At 35.0% G+C, this 18,398-nt stretch overlaps 2 protein-coding genes across 2 annotated transcripts; one reads left to right on the top strand and one right to left on the bottom strand.

The window, feature by feature from the left end:
* Window positions 1-10: 10 nt before the first annotated feature.
* On the bottom strand, window positions 11-8,486 carry LOC138332930 (dynein axonemal assembly factor 4-like). The gene is made up of 11 exons (XM_069280978.1): window positions 8,198-8,486; window positions 7,378-7,528; window positions 6,213-6,346; window positions 5,619-5,729; window positions 5,161-5,248; window positions 4,626-4,759; window positions 4,018-4,118; window positions 2,841-2,921; window positions 2,366-2,438; window positions 1,843-1,948; window positions 11-1,507 (listed from the first exon to the last, which is right to left on the bottom strand). The coding sequence occupies exons 1-11, from the start codon at window positions 8,318-8,320 to the stop codon at window positions 1,401-1,403; spliced, it is 1,209 nt and encodes a 402-aa protein (XP_069137079.1). The 5' UTR covers window positions 8,321-8,486; the 3' UTR covers window positions 11-1,400.
* Window positions 8,487-8,699: 213 nt separating this feature from the next.
* On the top strand, window positions 8,700-13,357 carry LOC138332932 (uncharacterized protein C3orf38 homolog). Its single transcript, XM_069280982.1, has 3 exons — window positions 8,700-8,915; window positions 10,172-10,362; window positions 10,872-13,357. Exons 1-3 carry the CDS (start codon window positions 8,798-8,800, stop codon window positions 11,526-11,528), a joined length of 966 nt encoding a protein of 321 aa, XP_069137083.1. The 5' UTR covers window positions 8,700-8,797; the 3' UTR covers window positions 11,529-13,357.
* Window positions 13,358-18,398: the final 5,041 nt, after the last annotated feature.

The following is an 18,398-nucleotide window of genomic DNA, read 5'->3' as shown; positions in this document are numbered from 1 at the left end:
CACCAAGGCAAACCGTCTGATTAATAATACTTCAATTTATTTCACATTTAACTCTTTCATGATATACATAAAACATCATAATTGCAAATTTAATAAATACATAAATATGAAAAAGTGCACATGTTTAAATATGTACACCATACACAAAACATGATTGTGATAATATTGGGCGGATTTTATCCACGGCTTTCAATGAAATAGTAATTTCAGTGAACACATTTAAAATATATAGTTATATCTATATAATGATGTTAAAGGCCCACTACCTTTCCGAAACGGCTTTTAATTTTTAAAATAGGAATGTAAAACAAGATCGATAAATTTTTAGAGTCCTAAAAATTATTAACTTACCGTTGATACTACATTTATCATCACCTTCTGAACGATTTGATTAAAATAAATAAAATGTTTTAAAGGCCTATTACCTTTCCGGAGCAAAATATAAAGGTTTCTTAAAAAACATTACTAACATCAGAAAATGCATATCCATGACCTAAAAGAAGGTTATGACACCAAACATATGCAAGATTTCCTGCGCAATATATGAAAACAGTGGAAAGTCAATTCGCTGTTTTGCCGTCTGGCGCAGTGATAGTCAACTACCGCGCGGTATTTAGGACGACGGCAGGAAACATAATACGAGCCACGTTATGAAAATAAACATTTTATTTATTTTAATCAAATCGTTCAGAAGGTGATGATAAATGTAGTATCAACGGTAAGTTAATAATTTTTAGGACTCTACAAATTTATCGATCTTGTTTTACATTCCCATTTTAAAAATTAAAAGCCGTTTCGGAAAGGTAGTGGGCCTGTAACACTCTTTCACTCTATATCATTTACACATGTTACAAGAAAGCAATATAAAATATAAATATATTTCACAAATGCGTTAAAACAATCAAGTTTGTATGCAAATCATGCACTCACACAACGTATATGCAATATAAAATTGGTGTATTCTCCACCCGTACAAGTCGTTTAACAGTTCTTTAACAGACGAATTAAAATTTTAAATCTGGAATGCAAATCAAACTTTAACAGAACAGACATGTAGACCATAACACTGACCCACTACACGTCATAAAACAATTACATGTATCCATATTTTTCTATTATTGATCTTGTGGTATTAGGAACGTGGATAATGGATCAGAGGCTGTCAGCAGGATTTGTCCTTTAAACTGGTTCTTTACAACATGTTTGTACAGCATTTAGGATTGAAACTTTCACGTTTTGGTGACATTTCTTTGAACCAATGCTAGTGATTTACAAAAGCATGTTGCCCTTGTCCTAACTAATCGCCATCGTTCTTACATTCTCTGAGCATTGCTGTATCCACAGGAGGTTTCACTTATTTCTTCGCCCATGAAATTGACGCCATTTATGCCCTACAATAATCAGCTGCCAGAGCTACTTTGGATGACTGTTCGTATCCTTTCAGCGTCAGCCTTTAACTGCTCATTGTTTGGGTCGATCTTCAGGGCAGCCTCATAGTCTTGAAGCCCTGGAATCAAGATACATATAATATATATATATATTTCTACTCAAAATAAATCTCATAAACAAATAATTCAGTAAATAATGGAATATATGTATATATGATAATAAGAATTAGGTAAAATGTGGTTCACAATATTTGTATGACAATAATTGAGGTGAATCCATGACCTTAATCAAGTTTCGTTGACAACTATTTTTGGAGTAAAAGTATCTGCAGAAAGATGGATGAACGGCTGGATAACATAGTCCTATAAATGACTAATGTAATGAAATATTTCAGTATCAAAATTATTCTAAAAACTAGTATTATTCTAAGATATAACATCTGACTAAACTCACCTTCCACATACATCTCGAGCTCACAGAAGGCCGTACCCTTCCTGACCAGGGCCTTCACACGACTGGCAGCATTCTGGGGTACAGCAGGTTGTAGTAGGTCCATGGCCTGATGTACGAGACAGCAGATATAGAAATACATGACCCTGGCATATACAACTTCAAAACATATATCTTTCTCATATTTTATGTTTTTGTCCTAAAGCACTCTTAACATGTTTCCAATGACAACAGAATTAGAGGATTTGAGATAATAATAAAGTAATCTGATATTTATATATATATGCTAATTATAGAGGTCTTCAACATTCATACTAAAGCAGTCACACTTCACACTCAAATGTCAACCTCAATGCTGGTGAAATGTATCCATCAGCATAAACTAGGTAATTATTTATGTGGGTATTTACAGACAAATACTGAAGGCTATCGTGGTGAAGGACTGATGATTAAATACAGAATTGAATGATTGCTGATGCTGCAGGTGGAATAACATATAAATACATCTTACTTATTAGAGACTTACCTTACTGCAGTCTTCTATACATTTGAAGAAGTTTCGCATTTTCAGATGGCATGCTGCCCGATTGGAGTATATGCTGTGTTAATAGTTAAGGGTGAAGCTTGTATACTAGTCAAAGCCTTACAATATCTATGTAACCCTGGTCAATACTAGCTGCAATATATCGCTCGGCTAGAGAGAACTTCTCTTTAGCCCGATCGGTTGAGCGTCAGACTAGTAATCCAGAGGTCCCGAGTTCGATCCCTGGCAGAGGCAGGTATTAAATTTATTGTAAATCCTGCACCCTGTTACATCTAGTACATACAGTCAAAATCTAATATGAACAAATTTCCCAACAAAATTAAATGCCTATTGAGAAAAAAATGTCCAAAAAAATTGGACTTGTATAGCATATATATGTGAATAGTTGGATAAACATAACGGCAGAACAAGGAATCTCCTCCTTGTTGCATTTCGTTTCTATTATACGAAAGGATACCCTGGTATTTTGGGGTTCAGACGAAGAGCATGTGTGTAGGCATTGATGGCACTCTGGTAGTTTCCTGTCTGGAAAAATCCGCTGCAACAGAAAGTGTGATTATGAAACACAGAACGGCACAACTTTTAGTTCAACACATGAACAAAGACCATTTTTTCTCAATTTCAATACAATTTGCCCAGTGTCTAGACACCACTTGGCTATAAAGACAACTTTGTCTTGGTCCCTTTGATGATATTTATAGACAGTTTGACTGTGGTCCAGGAACCAAAAATTAATTCCAAATAATTTGTCAACAAGAGGCCCAAGGGCCTTAACAGTCATTATGACTACCTTTGCAAACATAACATAGGAAATTAATTAGATATAGTGTCATGGTAGCCATCTTCAATTTGGGATCAACCAGAGATGTAACAACACTTTGTTGGGGCCATGTCAGGATCATTTCATGCAAGTTTCAGCCAAACAGTACCGGTAAAACTTGAGAAGAAGTTAAAAATGTGTTTTCAAGATGGCAGCTATGACAGCCATCTTTGATTTTAGATCAACATGAAAAATAACAGCACTTTGAAGGGACAATGTCAGGATCATTTCATGCAAGTTTCAGCCAAATCGCACAGGTAGAACTTGAGAGGAAGATACAAATGTGTTTTCAAGATGGCGGCTGTGGTGGCCATCTTGGATTTCGGATCGACCCGAAAAATAACAACACTTTGTCGGGACCATGTCAGGATCATTTCATGCAAGTTTCAGCCAAATCGCACCTGTAGAACTTGAGAAGAAGTTCAAAATGTGTTTTCAAGATGGCGGCTGTGGTGGCCATCTTGGATTTCGTGACCCAAAAAATAGCAGCACTTTGTCAGGACCATGTCAGAATCATTTCATGCAAATTTCAGTCAAGTCACACTGATAGACCTTGAGAAGAAGTTCAAAATGTGTTTTCAAGATGGCGGCTGTGGATGGCGGCTGTGGCGGCCATCTTGGTTTTTGGATCGACCCAAAAAATAACAACACTATGTCGGGACCATGTCGGGATCATTTCATGTCAGTTTCAGCTAAATCGCACTGGTAGAACTTGAGGAGAAGTTCAAAATGTGTTTTCATGTGAAAAGTTAACGCACGGGGCACAACGACGGACGAAACATGACGACTATAAGTACATCATAAACAAACTTACTTTCCCTTATCGCGGAGAAACATTGGATTCCGCTCCTCCTCTGTTAGATCTTTGTCTTCTAATTCCATAATCTTCCTAGTTTCTGCTTGTTTCTTCAGCCACTGTAGCAAAACATTGTTAAGATAAGGAATTTTGATTGTCATCAGATTAAGATTTGTTTGTTTTTGTTTTACATCCTATTAACATCAAAGATCATTGAAGGGCATGCAAGGTTTAGAAGGTGAAGAAAAATCCGAAAATGTGGAGAAAAAGCACCAAACCATGATTAGTATTTGGCCACTGCCCCTTATATGGTTTGAACTGAGAGGTTGAGAGACGATGGTAATACATATATGTCAGAATAACTTGTAATTCCCAATCCTCAGAATATCAAGGTAAAATTACTGTTGGACTGATTTTCTGTTTAGTCAATACATACCAAAATATGAACAATTAACCTTCATTTTCATAATTTCAAGAAAATCAGGAACTTTAAGATGGAATTTTAAATCAAACAGATTATTATCATTATAAAGACAGCATAAATATTTGGTTAATTTCTTATTTGACATTATACTCATATGGCTAATTGACGTTAACACTATTTTGGGCTAAAAGCTGTGACCCACCTCCTCCTCCTGTGGGGTCTGGGACTCTCGTACAGGGGTCGGGAATACTCGCGCAGTGAAGGACACTTCGATCTTCCCTACCTCTCGCTTCGGGATCCCACCAGCTGACTCCTCAAATATGTTGGCACTCTTTTCTAAATCATTTGAAAATTAGATCAGTTTAAAGACAAAATGATCATTCTAGTGAAATTATCTGATGGATCTATAACCTTATGTCTTAATTCTAATACTAGTAAAGAAGGCATAGTAACTTATAATACTGTACATGTTATCTTACATCTCGTAAACATTGGTATTAAATCTAATATTTCCATTTAATGAAGACTATGAAAGGAAGGTCATTAGTAAGAGAAAAATAAATACAGCATAATTAATTTTGGATTTATTTTCTCATTTAATACTAACTAGTTACAAAAACGGTAGTGCTGTGTATTTAGTTAACTATGGAAAATGATTTTTTTTTATTATAAACAGGACCCTTTTAAATATATTTCAGAGGAGCAGAGAGAATCAGATAGATACAAATCTAACTCACTCCTTCTATTTTTCTTTTCCATTTTCTTTCGTTCTTCTCTGAGTGCATCTTCTATAGCTTTCTGTTCTTCCATAATCCTTTTCTTCTCCTGAAAAGAAATTCCATTGCTCTTTATTTTGTAAACATTCATTCGATATTTCTGTTTTGTAATAGACATGCAGTATTCCAATCTTATTACTGTTCATACTGTCTATATAACAAGAAATATTTCTAAGTGCTTAATTTGTTGATAGAAATATTCTTTGTTAGCTTATAGAACAATGATACCAATAAAATGTACATGAAAAATATTATTTTCATTTCCTGATTTCATAATATATGTGCATTTATATTTATCTGTATCATATCCAATCTCATTTAAATCACATCTTTTTTGTCACTCTCCGTTAACCATCTACTTGTACAGAGAGCAACATAGATCTTATATTAATAAGATTGGTACATGAATCATAGCTTACCTGTTCAGCTAACTGTTTCTGTTCATCTTTCCATCTTTCCAAGTCATCTGTGGCTTTTTTAATTTCATCTCTTTTAATTTGTTCAATTCTAGACCTTTCTTGTTCTTCTAACTATTAGAATAAAGTTTAAGTTTTTTTATTCTTAAATGATAGAAAGGAAAACATGTGGGTTTTATTAATTTTCATTGAAAAAATCTTGGACAAATCAGCTGTTATAACTGTTCCACTGAAATTCCTACTGAGCCCTGGCAAAAATTTTACACTGAATACTTAATTTGACGCTCTTAAAAATATCTGCCAATTTTGCTTTAACAATGTTTGACTAGAATTTCTCAATTTGGAACCAAATTCTGTATTTTGGGAAAATAACTTTATTTAGTAACAATAATGAATAATAAAGCTATTTCTTTAAAAGCTAATATCTTTATGAATTTATAGAAAACTTTATACTATACAACTTAAAAACTTGATTTAAAGTTTTCATTCCTACTGCACTTCACACAATATACAAAATAGGGGCCAAAGAAGTTTCAGGATAATCCACAGAACTGTTTCATTATACTCTTCAGAACAGAATCATAGACAACTCAGTACCCTCATCATTTCGTTGAGAGCCAGTTTTCCATCCTCACGTTTCCTCTCGGCTTTCTCTGACTGTTCTTGCTCTGCCCTGGCATGACTCTTGACTAAAGCTTCCTCCCGCTTTACTTTCATCACTTCTTTGTTTGCTGTGTGTACAAATTTTGTAACATCTAGAAAGCTTAGCAACAAAATAATTTATCAACAATAATGAACTTCACCAATTGAATTTCTTTTGAAAAGTATAGGTGCTAGCTGCTTCGAGTTTTACGCCTATAGTGCACACTTTTAAATCAGTTAAGTCATGTATAAACTAGGATCAATATGACTTTCATGTTGAAGTTGATTTATAAACATTCCATGTATCTTATATTTGGTCAACTTCGCTAGCCAAGGGTATTAGTTCGATTCTCTTTCTATTACCCTTGGCATATCTCACTTCAGAACAGGTGGTCCCGCACTGCGCCACCTGCTGGATCACCGCAGTTGTGCCCCTTCCATTTACGTAATAAGCAACCAATTAAAAAGCTTGTATCATTGTTGTATGGTTGAAAAACTGTCAGCGCCTTATGAAACACGCGTGTTGTTTGCGACAGATTCAAAATACCAAAGATGAACATGTGTGTGAGTCATTTGTTTATTAGTGAGTTCGGACACCAGTTTTTGCGTTTCATGCAGAAGTTCTGCAGTGTCCAATTTTGTAACGAGATCGCATTATATCTTTTAATTGTTTTATTTGTGAAACATAAACCACACACGTACTTTCCAATCTGTTTGGAGAGCAATGTCTCCAAGACGTTCATTTAGCTGGTATAAAACATCTAATTGATTAAATAGATAGTAATATAACTTCGCTAGGAGTTGATGTTGACAGGCATGACATGCCTGATGCCTCATTATACAAATGTAGGTCACTATGCTACCGCTTCAGTTCAGTTTTGTTGACAAATCAAAGCTGCGTTTTCATTGGTCGCCTGAACCTAGCCGCATCCAATCAGAATTTGAAAGCAAAAACACCTGTTCTGAAGTGAGATATGCCAAGGGTAATAGAAAGAGAATCGGACTAATACCCTTGGCTAGCGAAGTTGATATTTGGTGGACTTCACATTTACATGAATACTGTATGTTAAATAGCTGTGACAAATATTTACAATGAAAATCATTTTGTAGATATACTTACAAAAATCATCTGAAAACAGTTTTGACCAAATGCCTGGTTCCTTCTTAAACAATTTGAAGATGACAGCTCCATTTCCAACCTGTGCCACACTCTTCTTGTCTTCCACCTCAGCATGAAGAAGGCACTCAAACAGGTAGGGGGGACAACTCACCTTAAATTCAAAACCACAGACAATCAAACTAAAATTAAAATCTTAGGATAGTGACATGTACATGAAATTACTTTAAAATGTGACAACTTGCACAAGACTATTCATTTATTTATTATCTCAGTATTAGGGTCAGGTACTCGAATAGCTAACAACCTGCCTTAGAATCAGACAAACTCATATCTTGGGTTTGGTATTTTGTTTAAGGTCCTATTACCAGCCAGTGTCATTTAGGGATTTACCATACTTATTAGTGGAGAAAATTTGGAGTACTTGGGGGAAAAAACTTGACCGACCAGTGGTCAGTGGTCAGTATACCTAGCAATTGCCTAACATGGAATTTGAACTTGCAACCCAGAGGTGGAGGGCGTATGGTAATATGTTGGGGTATCTTAAACACTCCGACTCGGCCAGTAACAGTCCCACACAACTTATCTTACAACACAACAAGGGAACTCATCTTGAACCACACAGGGGTGACAACTTTTTATCCTGAACCTCCAACAGAAAAAACTCCATCTGATTCTAAAGGCAAACAACTCATCAAACTGATATCATGAATCAAAGTCAGTCAATGGTGATTGTGATAGACAATTTACTTTCTAATCAAGCGATATAAATATTTGTTTTTAACCCTTCTTCATTCAATGGAACGCAGTTGAATATATTTACCTTAATGTATTCTTCGGTAGAAAAAATGTTCACATTGTGTGATTTCACTCCTTTCAGAGGGACGGTGATGAACAAGGCATTTTCAGTTTCGTCCCATGTGTAATCTCTAATAGCAAGAGGCATATTGCAAACTTTTGATTCAAGATGTTGACTGAGTTGTACCACAAGAGGAAATCACTCTGAAGAATAAACAGTGACATCTATTCGACAGAGACACTGATCGTAAAGGAACATGCCAGAACATAGGCAGACATGTTGGATCGATTGACCAATCAAATTACAGGAAATTACTTTTTTCACCAATGTGAAATCAAAATATAATTTTGTCCGTTCCTGCTATATACGTTGTCGATGTAAACAAAACAAGCACACGTGTAAAAATATCCCAGAAATTTTAAAACACGTCATCGTTGTTTATATATTTAACAGTGCATTTAACTTGATCTGTTGTATTTCAATTTATAATCTGCTTACATTTTCTATCGACGAAAATGAAACATTCATGTATTCTCGGATCCATGCGCATGCGTAACATGGACTAAAAAGAGTTCTGTTTCCTTCAGAACGCTCATATGAATCAAATAATTTCCATCGCTAAATATGGATAGCGAAGAAGAAGCAAAGGCTAAAGACATTTTAGGAAGGCTTTCTGACTCCGACCTTGAGGGATTAAAAGATACCGTTACGAACAAACAGATATCCGCACATGGACGTAAAGGTAAACATACTAATTAGTGTGAAATATAGGGAAAGTGAAAGTAAACTTACTCATTTACTTTTAACAAGAAAGTTATGTATGCAGCAAAATTATTACATATAATCACTGTAAAGACATTTCCATCAATAAGTTCGCTTCGCTAAATGTAGCGATATGATATTTTAGATAATAGGTATTTGGAACTTCAAGCACCTGACAATGTGATAAAAATGAACTTTTCATTAAATTGATAGCTTTGAGATTGGTAGCAAGTGTTTGTAAAATCCTGTGAAAAACATGCAAACAGTAAAAACAGTACAAAATCAGTCAAAGAAACAAAATGAGCCAAAAAAAACCATGCCGTGTCAGCTAGACGTTATTTACATATTACGTTGTTTTTTCATATTAATTAAGACAACCAGACCCAATCCATCAGAAACATATTTACTCATGTATATTCTTACCACTTTTGGTTTATTCACCTTAAAAGTCACATATTTATAGCATCATTCATAAAAAAAATAAGAGATGCAACTTCCGAGCTACTCTGAATTCTAGGTTCATCTGGTGCAGCTCAGGTTGCTGACTAGCATCATTGTTATTGTCAGAATCAGTAAGAAATCAAGTTGCTAAATAATGACTTCAAATCTTTTAGTGTAAATCTTTAGTATTGATATGCCAATGCAAACAATTTATCCTGATATAGCAACTGATCATTCTAACTTTTACATTAACACTCAGTGGGTATCTACAAAGCTCACCATTTATCATATAATTTGGTGTTGAAATATTGACTTACAATATCCTCAAACTTCACACTCATGCAATTTAACCGGTTTTATACCGTAATTTTATCATAAATATAAAGTTTACAATCAATTGAAAGGTTATGTTCCGACTCTAGTCTCTAGCTTGTGATTGTAAGTGTAAAGTGTGGTAGCTAGCTTAGTTCTGCTCGATCGAGCCATATCACACAGTACAGAGGACAGTGTCGACTGTGTTTTTTTAAAAGTACCAGTAATCTGCAAGGCCTCCTCCACAAATTTAAGTGCCAATCTAATTATGAAATTTTAAAATCCACGAAAAATGAGCCCTATGAAAATAAATGATGTCACAGTATGAGTGCTGATCTTATATCATATATACATATGTATTTATGATAGGGTGTAATACTGAACTTGCCAGTTATGTAATAAACCTGCTATAAAAACCAGGTTATTATAAATCTATTATTACTAATACGATTTGTATTAATACATTTCTATTGACATTTCCAGATTGCATAAGTGCAATAGTTTCCTTCAGTCAGTCAGCTAAAGAGCTTCTGAGCAGAAAGAGATTCAAGAGAGATATCCTGATACAGTACCTGTATGATAACCATATCACTGTGTCTGCAAACTCATCAAAGGAGACCTGTGTAAACTCCATCATAAAATTCTGGAAATCAAAAAGTCAGCATGAAAATCAGGTATGAATTGTATTCATTTTAAAAAGATATTCAATATGTATAAATCTTACAAAACAAAACAACTTCAGACTCACTGTATACATATGTTGCAGGTACATTATAATATTGTTAAAAAATTAGAAATTCATGTTAAAAGACAACAGACTTTGGTTTTGCATAAATATAATAGTAATACAATCAAAGCACTATGTCCCTACGGAGGCCAATCAACACTTTCTGTATCACTAGTCCAAGCTACAATGTTTCTGCGAGTTAAATGGGGCTGCATTTACCGAGTGGTTGAGATGTCTTGATTAATTACTACAATCCCTCCACCTGTTGCCAGGTTCTGAGTGCTGGTTGGTGGTTTTTCTCTGGGTACCCTGACTTTCTGCTACCATCTAAACCTGAATTGTCCTTAAATGGGACTGGTTGTTAATAGGACATTAAACTAACTAAACCAAACATTTATAATGACTGTTAGGCTGAAGACATGGTATTGCTAATTCACTGACAATTTTTTGTTTAAGGATGCTGGAATTGCCACTCCAACTAAGCCTGAGCAACAAGTTAGTGCAGACCACCTACTGTACCAGGACAATCCTGAGGGGGGACAAACACATGCTCCAGTATCTCCCATCAATGTGTCTATAACAGTCAATGTACTTCCACAGGCCACAAGTCAGCCTCCTTCATCAGAACAGGTCGGAGAAGCCTTTGTCACATGGTTTTACAAAATGTTAAATTCCCAAAACCCAACACTATCCAACGTGCCTGAAGACTTTGGTTCCCACCATTTCTGGCCGGATGTGAACTTTAAGTTGCTGTGTGTGACCCCGCAGCCTCTAGAGGAAGAATTCACTGGTGCTGACCTGACCACACAGAGACTGTTAGCTCTGGTCAAGGAGGAACAACTTCTGTTTAATCCTAACATCAGTAATGAGGGGATGAAAGTCAAGGCTAACCCTCATGGACAACTCGTGCTAATTGTGTGTGGGACTGTTCACCGCGGCCAGGACTGTTTGGGGGAGTTTGAACAGCTGTTTGGTTTGCTTAGAGATCCACGTTTTGACAACAACTGGAAAGTAAAATTCACAAAGTTAAGAATCACATGTTCACAAGTGACAGCTATGCCAAAGTTGACAGCTCAAGCCGTGGGTGAAGTGACTGCTTTAATTCCAGTGTAGTGAGAATCATGACAGATTGTAGTATGTGATAAGATTAATTTTGACTGCATTTGTGAGCACTGATGAGTGCTTCCAAGTCTGTTATAGAATTTCAGGACATCAATAAGTGTGTTTGATTTTGTTGAAATTTTTGTATATCATATACATTATGTACATGTAACTTTATAGATGCTTTATGATCCTGACAGATCTATAAAATGCATGCACCATATAGTAACAGGATGGATATGTTAAAATGAATGTAATTTTTTATGTATCAGATCCAAGAAATTATGCACAGATGTGAAAATATAAGTCTATTAAAGATCTCATAAACCATAGACTATTAATAGTAGCATAGTTTCAAAGCCTAGCTTTTTCATTGATCAAATCTGAAAGCTTCAAAAGAATGACGTGGTATATATTTCTTCTATGGCATTCGAGCTTGGCGTTTTTGAAGTTCAGAAAAATTGGTTCTTGATATAGTAGACATGTCCATTTATTCCATTTTGAGTAATTTCTAAAAGAGATGTTAAATAATTGTGTATTTCAGGGGCCAACCCTAGCAGTAGCCCCACACTCTAGGTTGCCTGAGATTATAAAATAATTATATATGTATATGCATTTTCAGATATATACTTCAGCTTTATGTGAAATATATGTAAATATGATTATTAAACAGATTTGTGAATCTCCTCTCCTCACCTTCAGATATGTGGTCCATCTGTTTGTTATGACATCAGTTCTGATCATTTGTATCATAGATCTTACCCGTGTTAGAAAGTGCTAGAATATTTCTTGACTGCAAGTTCCATTACTAAAGATCATCATGTTACCAAAATGGGATGAATGGAAAACAAAGGCTTTTTGTAAATGATAGAATTTAAGTGGCCAAATCATTATTATTTTATCATATTAGTGCTGGTGAATTTGAAGGCTCGGTATGTCTGTGGTGATGTTGGTTTCCAGCCAATAACTGAAATTGGATTGGTGGAATTTTTTAAAACTTCATACAATGGTAGCTTAGATAACACAGCCTAAGATTTCAAAGGTTAAGAACTAGTCAACTACAGATATAATTGTTATTGAAAATAGACTTTTCCCAAACTCTGGCTTCCAGATGACAAAGATGATACAATTGTAGCTTTGAGGAAACAGAATGGGATTACATTTGGGGTCAAGAGGTCATCTACAAAACTCACTGTTACTATAAATAGATTATTATAGAAACAGAATCATTGTCAAAACTATGATAGTTTCATTTTCCCCTTGTTTTACACCATTTAAAATGCATTTATGTTTTGAAGATTTATGTTAGGTCAAAGTCAACATCGCTATGCTTAGAAATCATCGTAGATGTATTATTACCTTCACCTTTTCCTTATTGTTTCTAGACAATTAAACAGCTACTCCTCTTATACAACTGAAAGGATTCCAATGAAACTTGATGGCAATAAGCCTTCTACTTTTTCACAGTAACGCATATTTGATACAAAATGATGAAACAACTACATGTACTCCTAAACTACTGGAGAGATTTCAATGAGACTTTGTGGAATTAATTCTTAAATAGCGAAGAAGTGAAGATGTGTGAATTTATGTTGGAAGGAATAAATCTGAAACCATTGAAATGTTTGCAGGGATGGGGGTGTTTTGGAAGGGGAGGAGGGGTATAAGTCAACCTCTTTGACAACAGTTCTAGTTGTCAAGGTTAACCAAAGGTTATGGTCAGTGGAATCACTTTTTGGGATCAGCAGGGGACATGTATTGCTTCAAAAGTCAGAATGCATCTTATAAATGTTATAAAATGACTGTAGTCGCTACAAAATAAATATCTTTGTTAAATGTAATGATGTATTGTTCTTTTTCATATTATCTATACAATGTACTGAAATATGACTTATTTTATGGCTTTAGCTTGCTTTTTCACAATGTCCTATTGACAGCTTAGGTAATTTAAGGACAAGGATCCCTGTATATGATGTGGTTTGGGAGATTGAATTATGCTCAGTCATGTTGTGTTTTCTTTTAATACAGTATAACTTGTCTAAACCGAACCCTGTATAAACCGGAAACTTGTCTATACCAATTAATTTGTTTGGCCCCGGCAAATTTCTTAATAAACTATAGTACCCAAATCCTGCATAATCCAGAACCTGTATACTCTGAAAACCGGAACTGTCTAGCAACTGGATCTTTAGTTGGGTTTACATTGTAACTCTTCCCTTCTTTATTATCAAGGACCTTGACTTACTGGGTTTGAAGGTCATTCTTGCTCAACATGCTGTTTCCTCTAGGGCTGTCAGTATCCAGGTGGGTGTCTTTTTTTTTTCACAGTACAAATATTCTATTCCCCCAGCTGTGTATGATGTGTATATACATTTGTGGCATTGCAACAAATGTATATACACATCGGTAATTTTGTGAGAGCTGCCAGGGTTGGGGTGCCCTGGGGTCAACTCCCCGAACAATAATGTCCTCGCACAGCATTTGTAGTGGAGTGAATAAAATATTTGTATATACAAACAAAAACTAGCACAAAAAAAACCACACACACACACACACATAAAGAATTAAAGATACCGGTAATACACAAACAAAACGAAAAAGATTCAAATCATACATATTTAAGTACTACAACACGTGGGTGTCTGTAGTGATGGCCAAATTATCCATAAAGCCTCTGGCAGCTGCCTGATGTAACTGGGTGTCTTTGGGCCTCTTGTCTCCCTTTCTGCAGCTCAGATGTTCATGTACATACCCATTACAAAGAGGATAACTGAGATGGTATAACCTGTTACGATGCGCTTCTGCAACTCCTGCCAAGATGTTGTAGTTGTCTTGGTTGTAAAGCGAAGATGAATTCCGCTGAAGTAGCTTTGGATCAGTCTTCTGAAGTGCTTTGGAATATGGTAATGCTCCCATGCCTCCGGTATTAGCATATGTGGGATGGTTCCATATGCGTTTGCAAGGTCCAACCATATCACAGTGTCTTTCTTGTTGAACCTGGCTTCCCGGATCAGTTGGGTTATGATGCTGGTGTGTTCTACACACCCTGAGAATACAGATATTCCTCCCTTCTGTACCAGTGCATCAATATACTGATTCCTTGCTATAACTGAGAAGAATTTCTTCCCTCCTACATTGAATAATGAAATAGTGCGACATTGATTGATGCCCTCCGAGTTGTCTTCGGCCTTTTGCCAGAAAGAAGGAATCTTTCCGTTCCTTTGAGTAGCTTCCACATATGCCTCAAAATCTTCGGACAGTTCTTATAGACCTTATAAGCGATTCAATTGGGCCCGGGTGCTGATCCAGATCTGGCTTTCTTGACATTCTCTTGGACCTCCTTCTATGAAGGTTCATTACCACTCAAGGGTATCCCTGGTTCTGGCACTGCTTCTTTCCTCTCATATGTGCCTAGTGGTGTTGAGTAATAGTAGTACTGATTTCCGCTCGAAGGGTGAGTATCTCCTTTTGACTACTGTTGGGTAATATATGTTCTTTCGAAAGCGCTCTAGTCCCACTGCATACACTAATGTTGACAGTGATGTTATCATCCTGTGTACGCCACCCACTAACGTCCTGTGCAAGATCTCATCGAGGTCATTGTCAAATGCTTCCCACTGTATGTCTTCTGAAGATGACCACTGTACCGGGTCGTCGCGGTTGTATCCACTTTGCTGATTCTTTCACCCCTGGAAGACCCCGGAGGTGTTGTTCTTCAATCTGTGTTATATATTGTTGTGGTGTTCCCTCACATGAACTGTATGTCGGGGCAAACCCTTAACTTGTAGGTTTAGTTATATGACATGATTTTTTTCAATTATTCTGTTTGGAAGATGTATGGGAGGGCTACAAAACTACACTAGGTGATATTTGGTCAGAATATGTAAATAAGAGTCTAAAGTTAAGGAATTACAGCAGCTTTTTCATAGAGTTTGGTGGATATAGTGTTTATATGTACATGGTATTATATTAAACAGTGAGTTTTAGTTAAACACTCTCCCATCATAGATAGATACTTGATCACCATGGTATTATATTAAACAGTGAGTTTTAGTTAAACACTCTCCCATCATAGATAGATACTTCATCACCATGGTATTATATTAAACAGTGAGTTTTAGTTAAACACTCTCCCATCATAGATAGATACTTCTTCACCATGGTATTATATTAAACAGTGAGTTTTAGTTAAACACTCTCCCATCATAGATAAATACTTCATCACCATGGTATTATATTAAACAGTGAGTTTTAGTTAAACACTCTCCCATCATAGATAGATACTTCTTCACCATGGTATTATATTAAACAGTGAGTTTTAGTTAAACACTCTCCCATCATAGATAGATACTTCATCACCATGGTATTATATTAAACAGTGAGTTTTAGTTAAACACTCTCCCATCATAGATAGATACTTCATCACCATGGTATTATATTAAACAGTGAGTTTTAGTTAAACACTCTCCCATCATAGATAGATACTTCATCACCATGGTATTATATTAAACAGTGAGTTTTAGTTAAACACTCTCCCATCATAGATAGATACTTCATCACCATGGTATTATATTAAACAGTGAGTTTTAGTTAAACACTCTCCCATCATAGATAGATACTTCATCACCATGGTATTACCATGGTATTATGTTAAACAGTGAGTTTTAGTTAAACACTCTCCCATCATAGATAGATACTTCATCACCATGGTATTATATTAAACAGTGAGTTTTAGTTAAACACTCTCCCATCATAGATAAATACTTCTTCACCATGGTATTATATTAAACAGTGAGTTTTAGTTAAACACTCTCCCATCATAGATAAATACTTCATCACCATGGTATTATATTAAACAGTGAGTTTTAGTTAAACACTCTCCCATCATAGATAGATACTTCATCACCATGGTATTATATTAAACAGTGAGTTTTAGTTAAACACTCTCCCATCATAGATAGATACTTCATCACCATGGTATTATATTAAACAGTGAGTTTTAGTTAAACACTCTCCCATCAGATAGATACTTCATCACCATGGTATTATATTAAACAGTGAGTTTTAGTTAAACACTCTCCCATCATAGATAGATACTTCATCACCATGGTATTATATTAAACAGTGAGTTTTAGTTAAACACTCTCCCATCATAGATAGATACTTCATCACCATGGTAATATGCTCAACAGTGAGTTTTAGTTAAACACTCTCCCATCATAGATAGATACTTCATCACCATGGTATTATATTAAACAGTGAGTTTTAGTTAAACACTCTCCCATCATAGATAGATACTTCATCACCATGGTATTATATTAAACAGTGAGTTTTAGTTAAACACTCTCCCATCATAGATAGATACTTCATCACCATGGTATTATATTAAACAGTGAGTTTTAGTTAAACACTCTCCCATCATAGATAGATACTTCATCACCATGGTATTATATTAAACAGTGAGTTTTAGTTAAACACTCTCCCATCATAGATAGATACTTCATCACCATGGTAATATGCTCAACAGTGAGTTTTAGTTAAACACTCTCCCATCATAGATAGATACTTCATCACCATGGTATTATATTAAACAGTGAGTTTTAGTTAAACACTCTCCCATCATAGATAGATACTTCATCACCATGGTAATATGCTCAACAGTGAGTTTTAGTTAAACACTCTCCCATCATAGATAGATACTTCATCACCATGGTATTATATTAAACAGTGAGTTTTAGTTAAACACTCTCCCATCATAGATAGATACTTCATCACCATAAGTATTCATACAATACATCGTATCTCTGGTAGTACCAGAAACACATATACTTTATCAACTTTGAAGCTTTTACGTTTGTAATTGATTTCTGGAGAAGAATTTTTAAACATGTAAATTAGCTATGAATTTTGATTATTATAAATGAATATTTTTACAAGTGATTAGATTTGCAATCATCAAATCTAAAGTTTTCGTGTGATTATTTTTCCAATCAATGCATTATATATGTCTCCCTTCCGTTATCTGAAATATGGAATTAAAATGGTGAAATAAAAAAATAGTAATAACTTGTTTAAGTTACTAAATAAAAAAATAAAGAGCAACTAGCTTCGTATCATTATATTACGGTATATAATAGGTTGCATAAGATGGTCAGCTCCAACTTTTGGAAAAAAAAATATATTGCTTAGAGGAGTGGCCGCGTTTCATCATTTTGGGGAGACATAAAATTAGTTGGAAAATATTGAACATAGCTGATCAAACAAAATATTAATTCATGCCAAACAGATGGATGTATAGATGGATGGACACTGCTATTTTATAATACAGTGATACAAAGACACTTCTGTCACCAAGATGGGCATAATAAAATGATATTCAACTTTTCTCTATTCATGTTTAAAGGTTGTCTTACTGCAATAAAGTGAGTTAACATAAGAATGTTTAAATAACAAAATATTAACCTTAAACTGTTAAAAAGTTTTGTAAATTATCAAGTAAGTCAAGAATTATACACTCATATCATTAGAGAAAACAAGAGGCCCATGGGCCTTAACGGTCACTTGAGTTTGGATCCAGACTGGAACAAAGACATAAAACACATTTATATGTGTACTTTCACTTTTCATAAAACAATAGAGTGAATGTCTGGTACAGTGAACCAACGTAGATTTTAATAGTGAAATTAGACCGTAAGTACTTAGCTCGTTAAAAAATGACATGGTGTAATACATAATATATTATGTATTAGTGGCTTACAACATGACATTTTTTTAAAAATTTATTAAGATTTATTATTAGACTTAGATAAACAAATTTAATATGTCAGATGGAAAACATTTTAGCACGTAAAATAAATACAATATGGATATCAAAGTCTGTCT

Source organism: Argopecten irradians, chromosome 10 (assembly GCF_041381155.1).
Source record: "Argopecten irradians isolate NY chromosome 10, Ai_NY, whole genome shotgun sequence".
NCBI classification, from domain to species: Eukaryota; Metazoa; Mollusca; class Bivalvia; order Pectinida; family Pectinidae; genus Argopecten; species Argopecten irradians.
This window is presented reverse-complemented; position numbering and strand designations above follow the sequence as displayed.

What these genes read in the sequence shown, in the direction of transcription:
- LOC138332930 (XM_069280978.1), bottom strand. Translation starts at nt 8,320, where the DNA reads ATGCCTCTTGCTATTAGAGATTACACATGGGACGAAACTGAAAATGCC. An exon ending in GGAAAAGAAAAATAGAAGGA is followed by an intron (nt 4,760 to 5,160) that starts GTGAGTTAGATT and finishes CAAATGATTTAG; the next exon opens with AAAAGAGTGCCAACATATTT. An exon ending in GCTCGAGATGTATGTGGAAG is followed by an intron (nt 1,508 to 1,842) that starts GTGAGTTTAGTC and finishes TCTTGATTCCAG; the next exon opens with GGCTTCAAGACTATGAGGCT.
- LOC138332932 (XM_069280982.1), top strand. Translation starts at nt 8,798, where the DNA reads ATGGATAGCGAAGAAGAAGCAAAGGCTAAAGACATTTTAGGAAGGCTT. An exon ending in ATCCGCACATGGACGTAAAG is followed by an intron (nt 8,916 to 10,171) that starts GTAAACATACTA and finishes TGACATTTCCAG; the next exon opens with ATTGCATAAGTGCAATAGTT. An exon ending in AAAGTCAGCATGAAAATCAG is followed by an intron (nt 10,363 to 10,871) that starts GTATGAATTGTA and finishes TTTTTGTTTAAG; the next exon opens with GATGCTGGAATTGCCACTCC.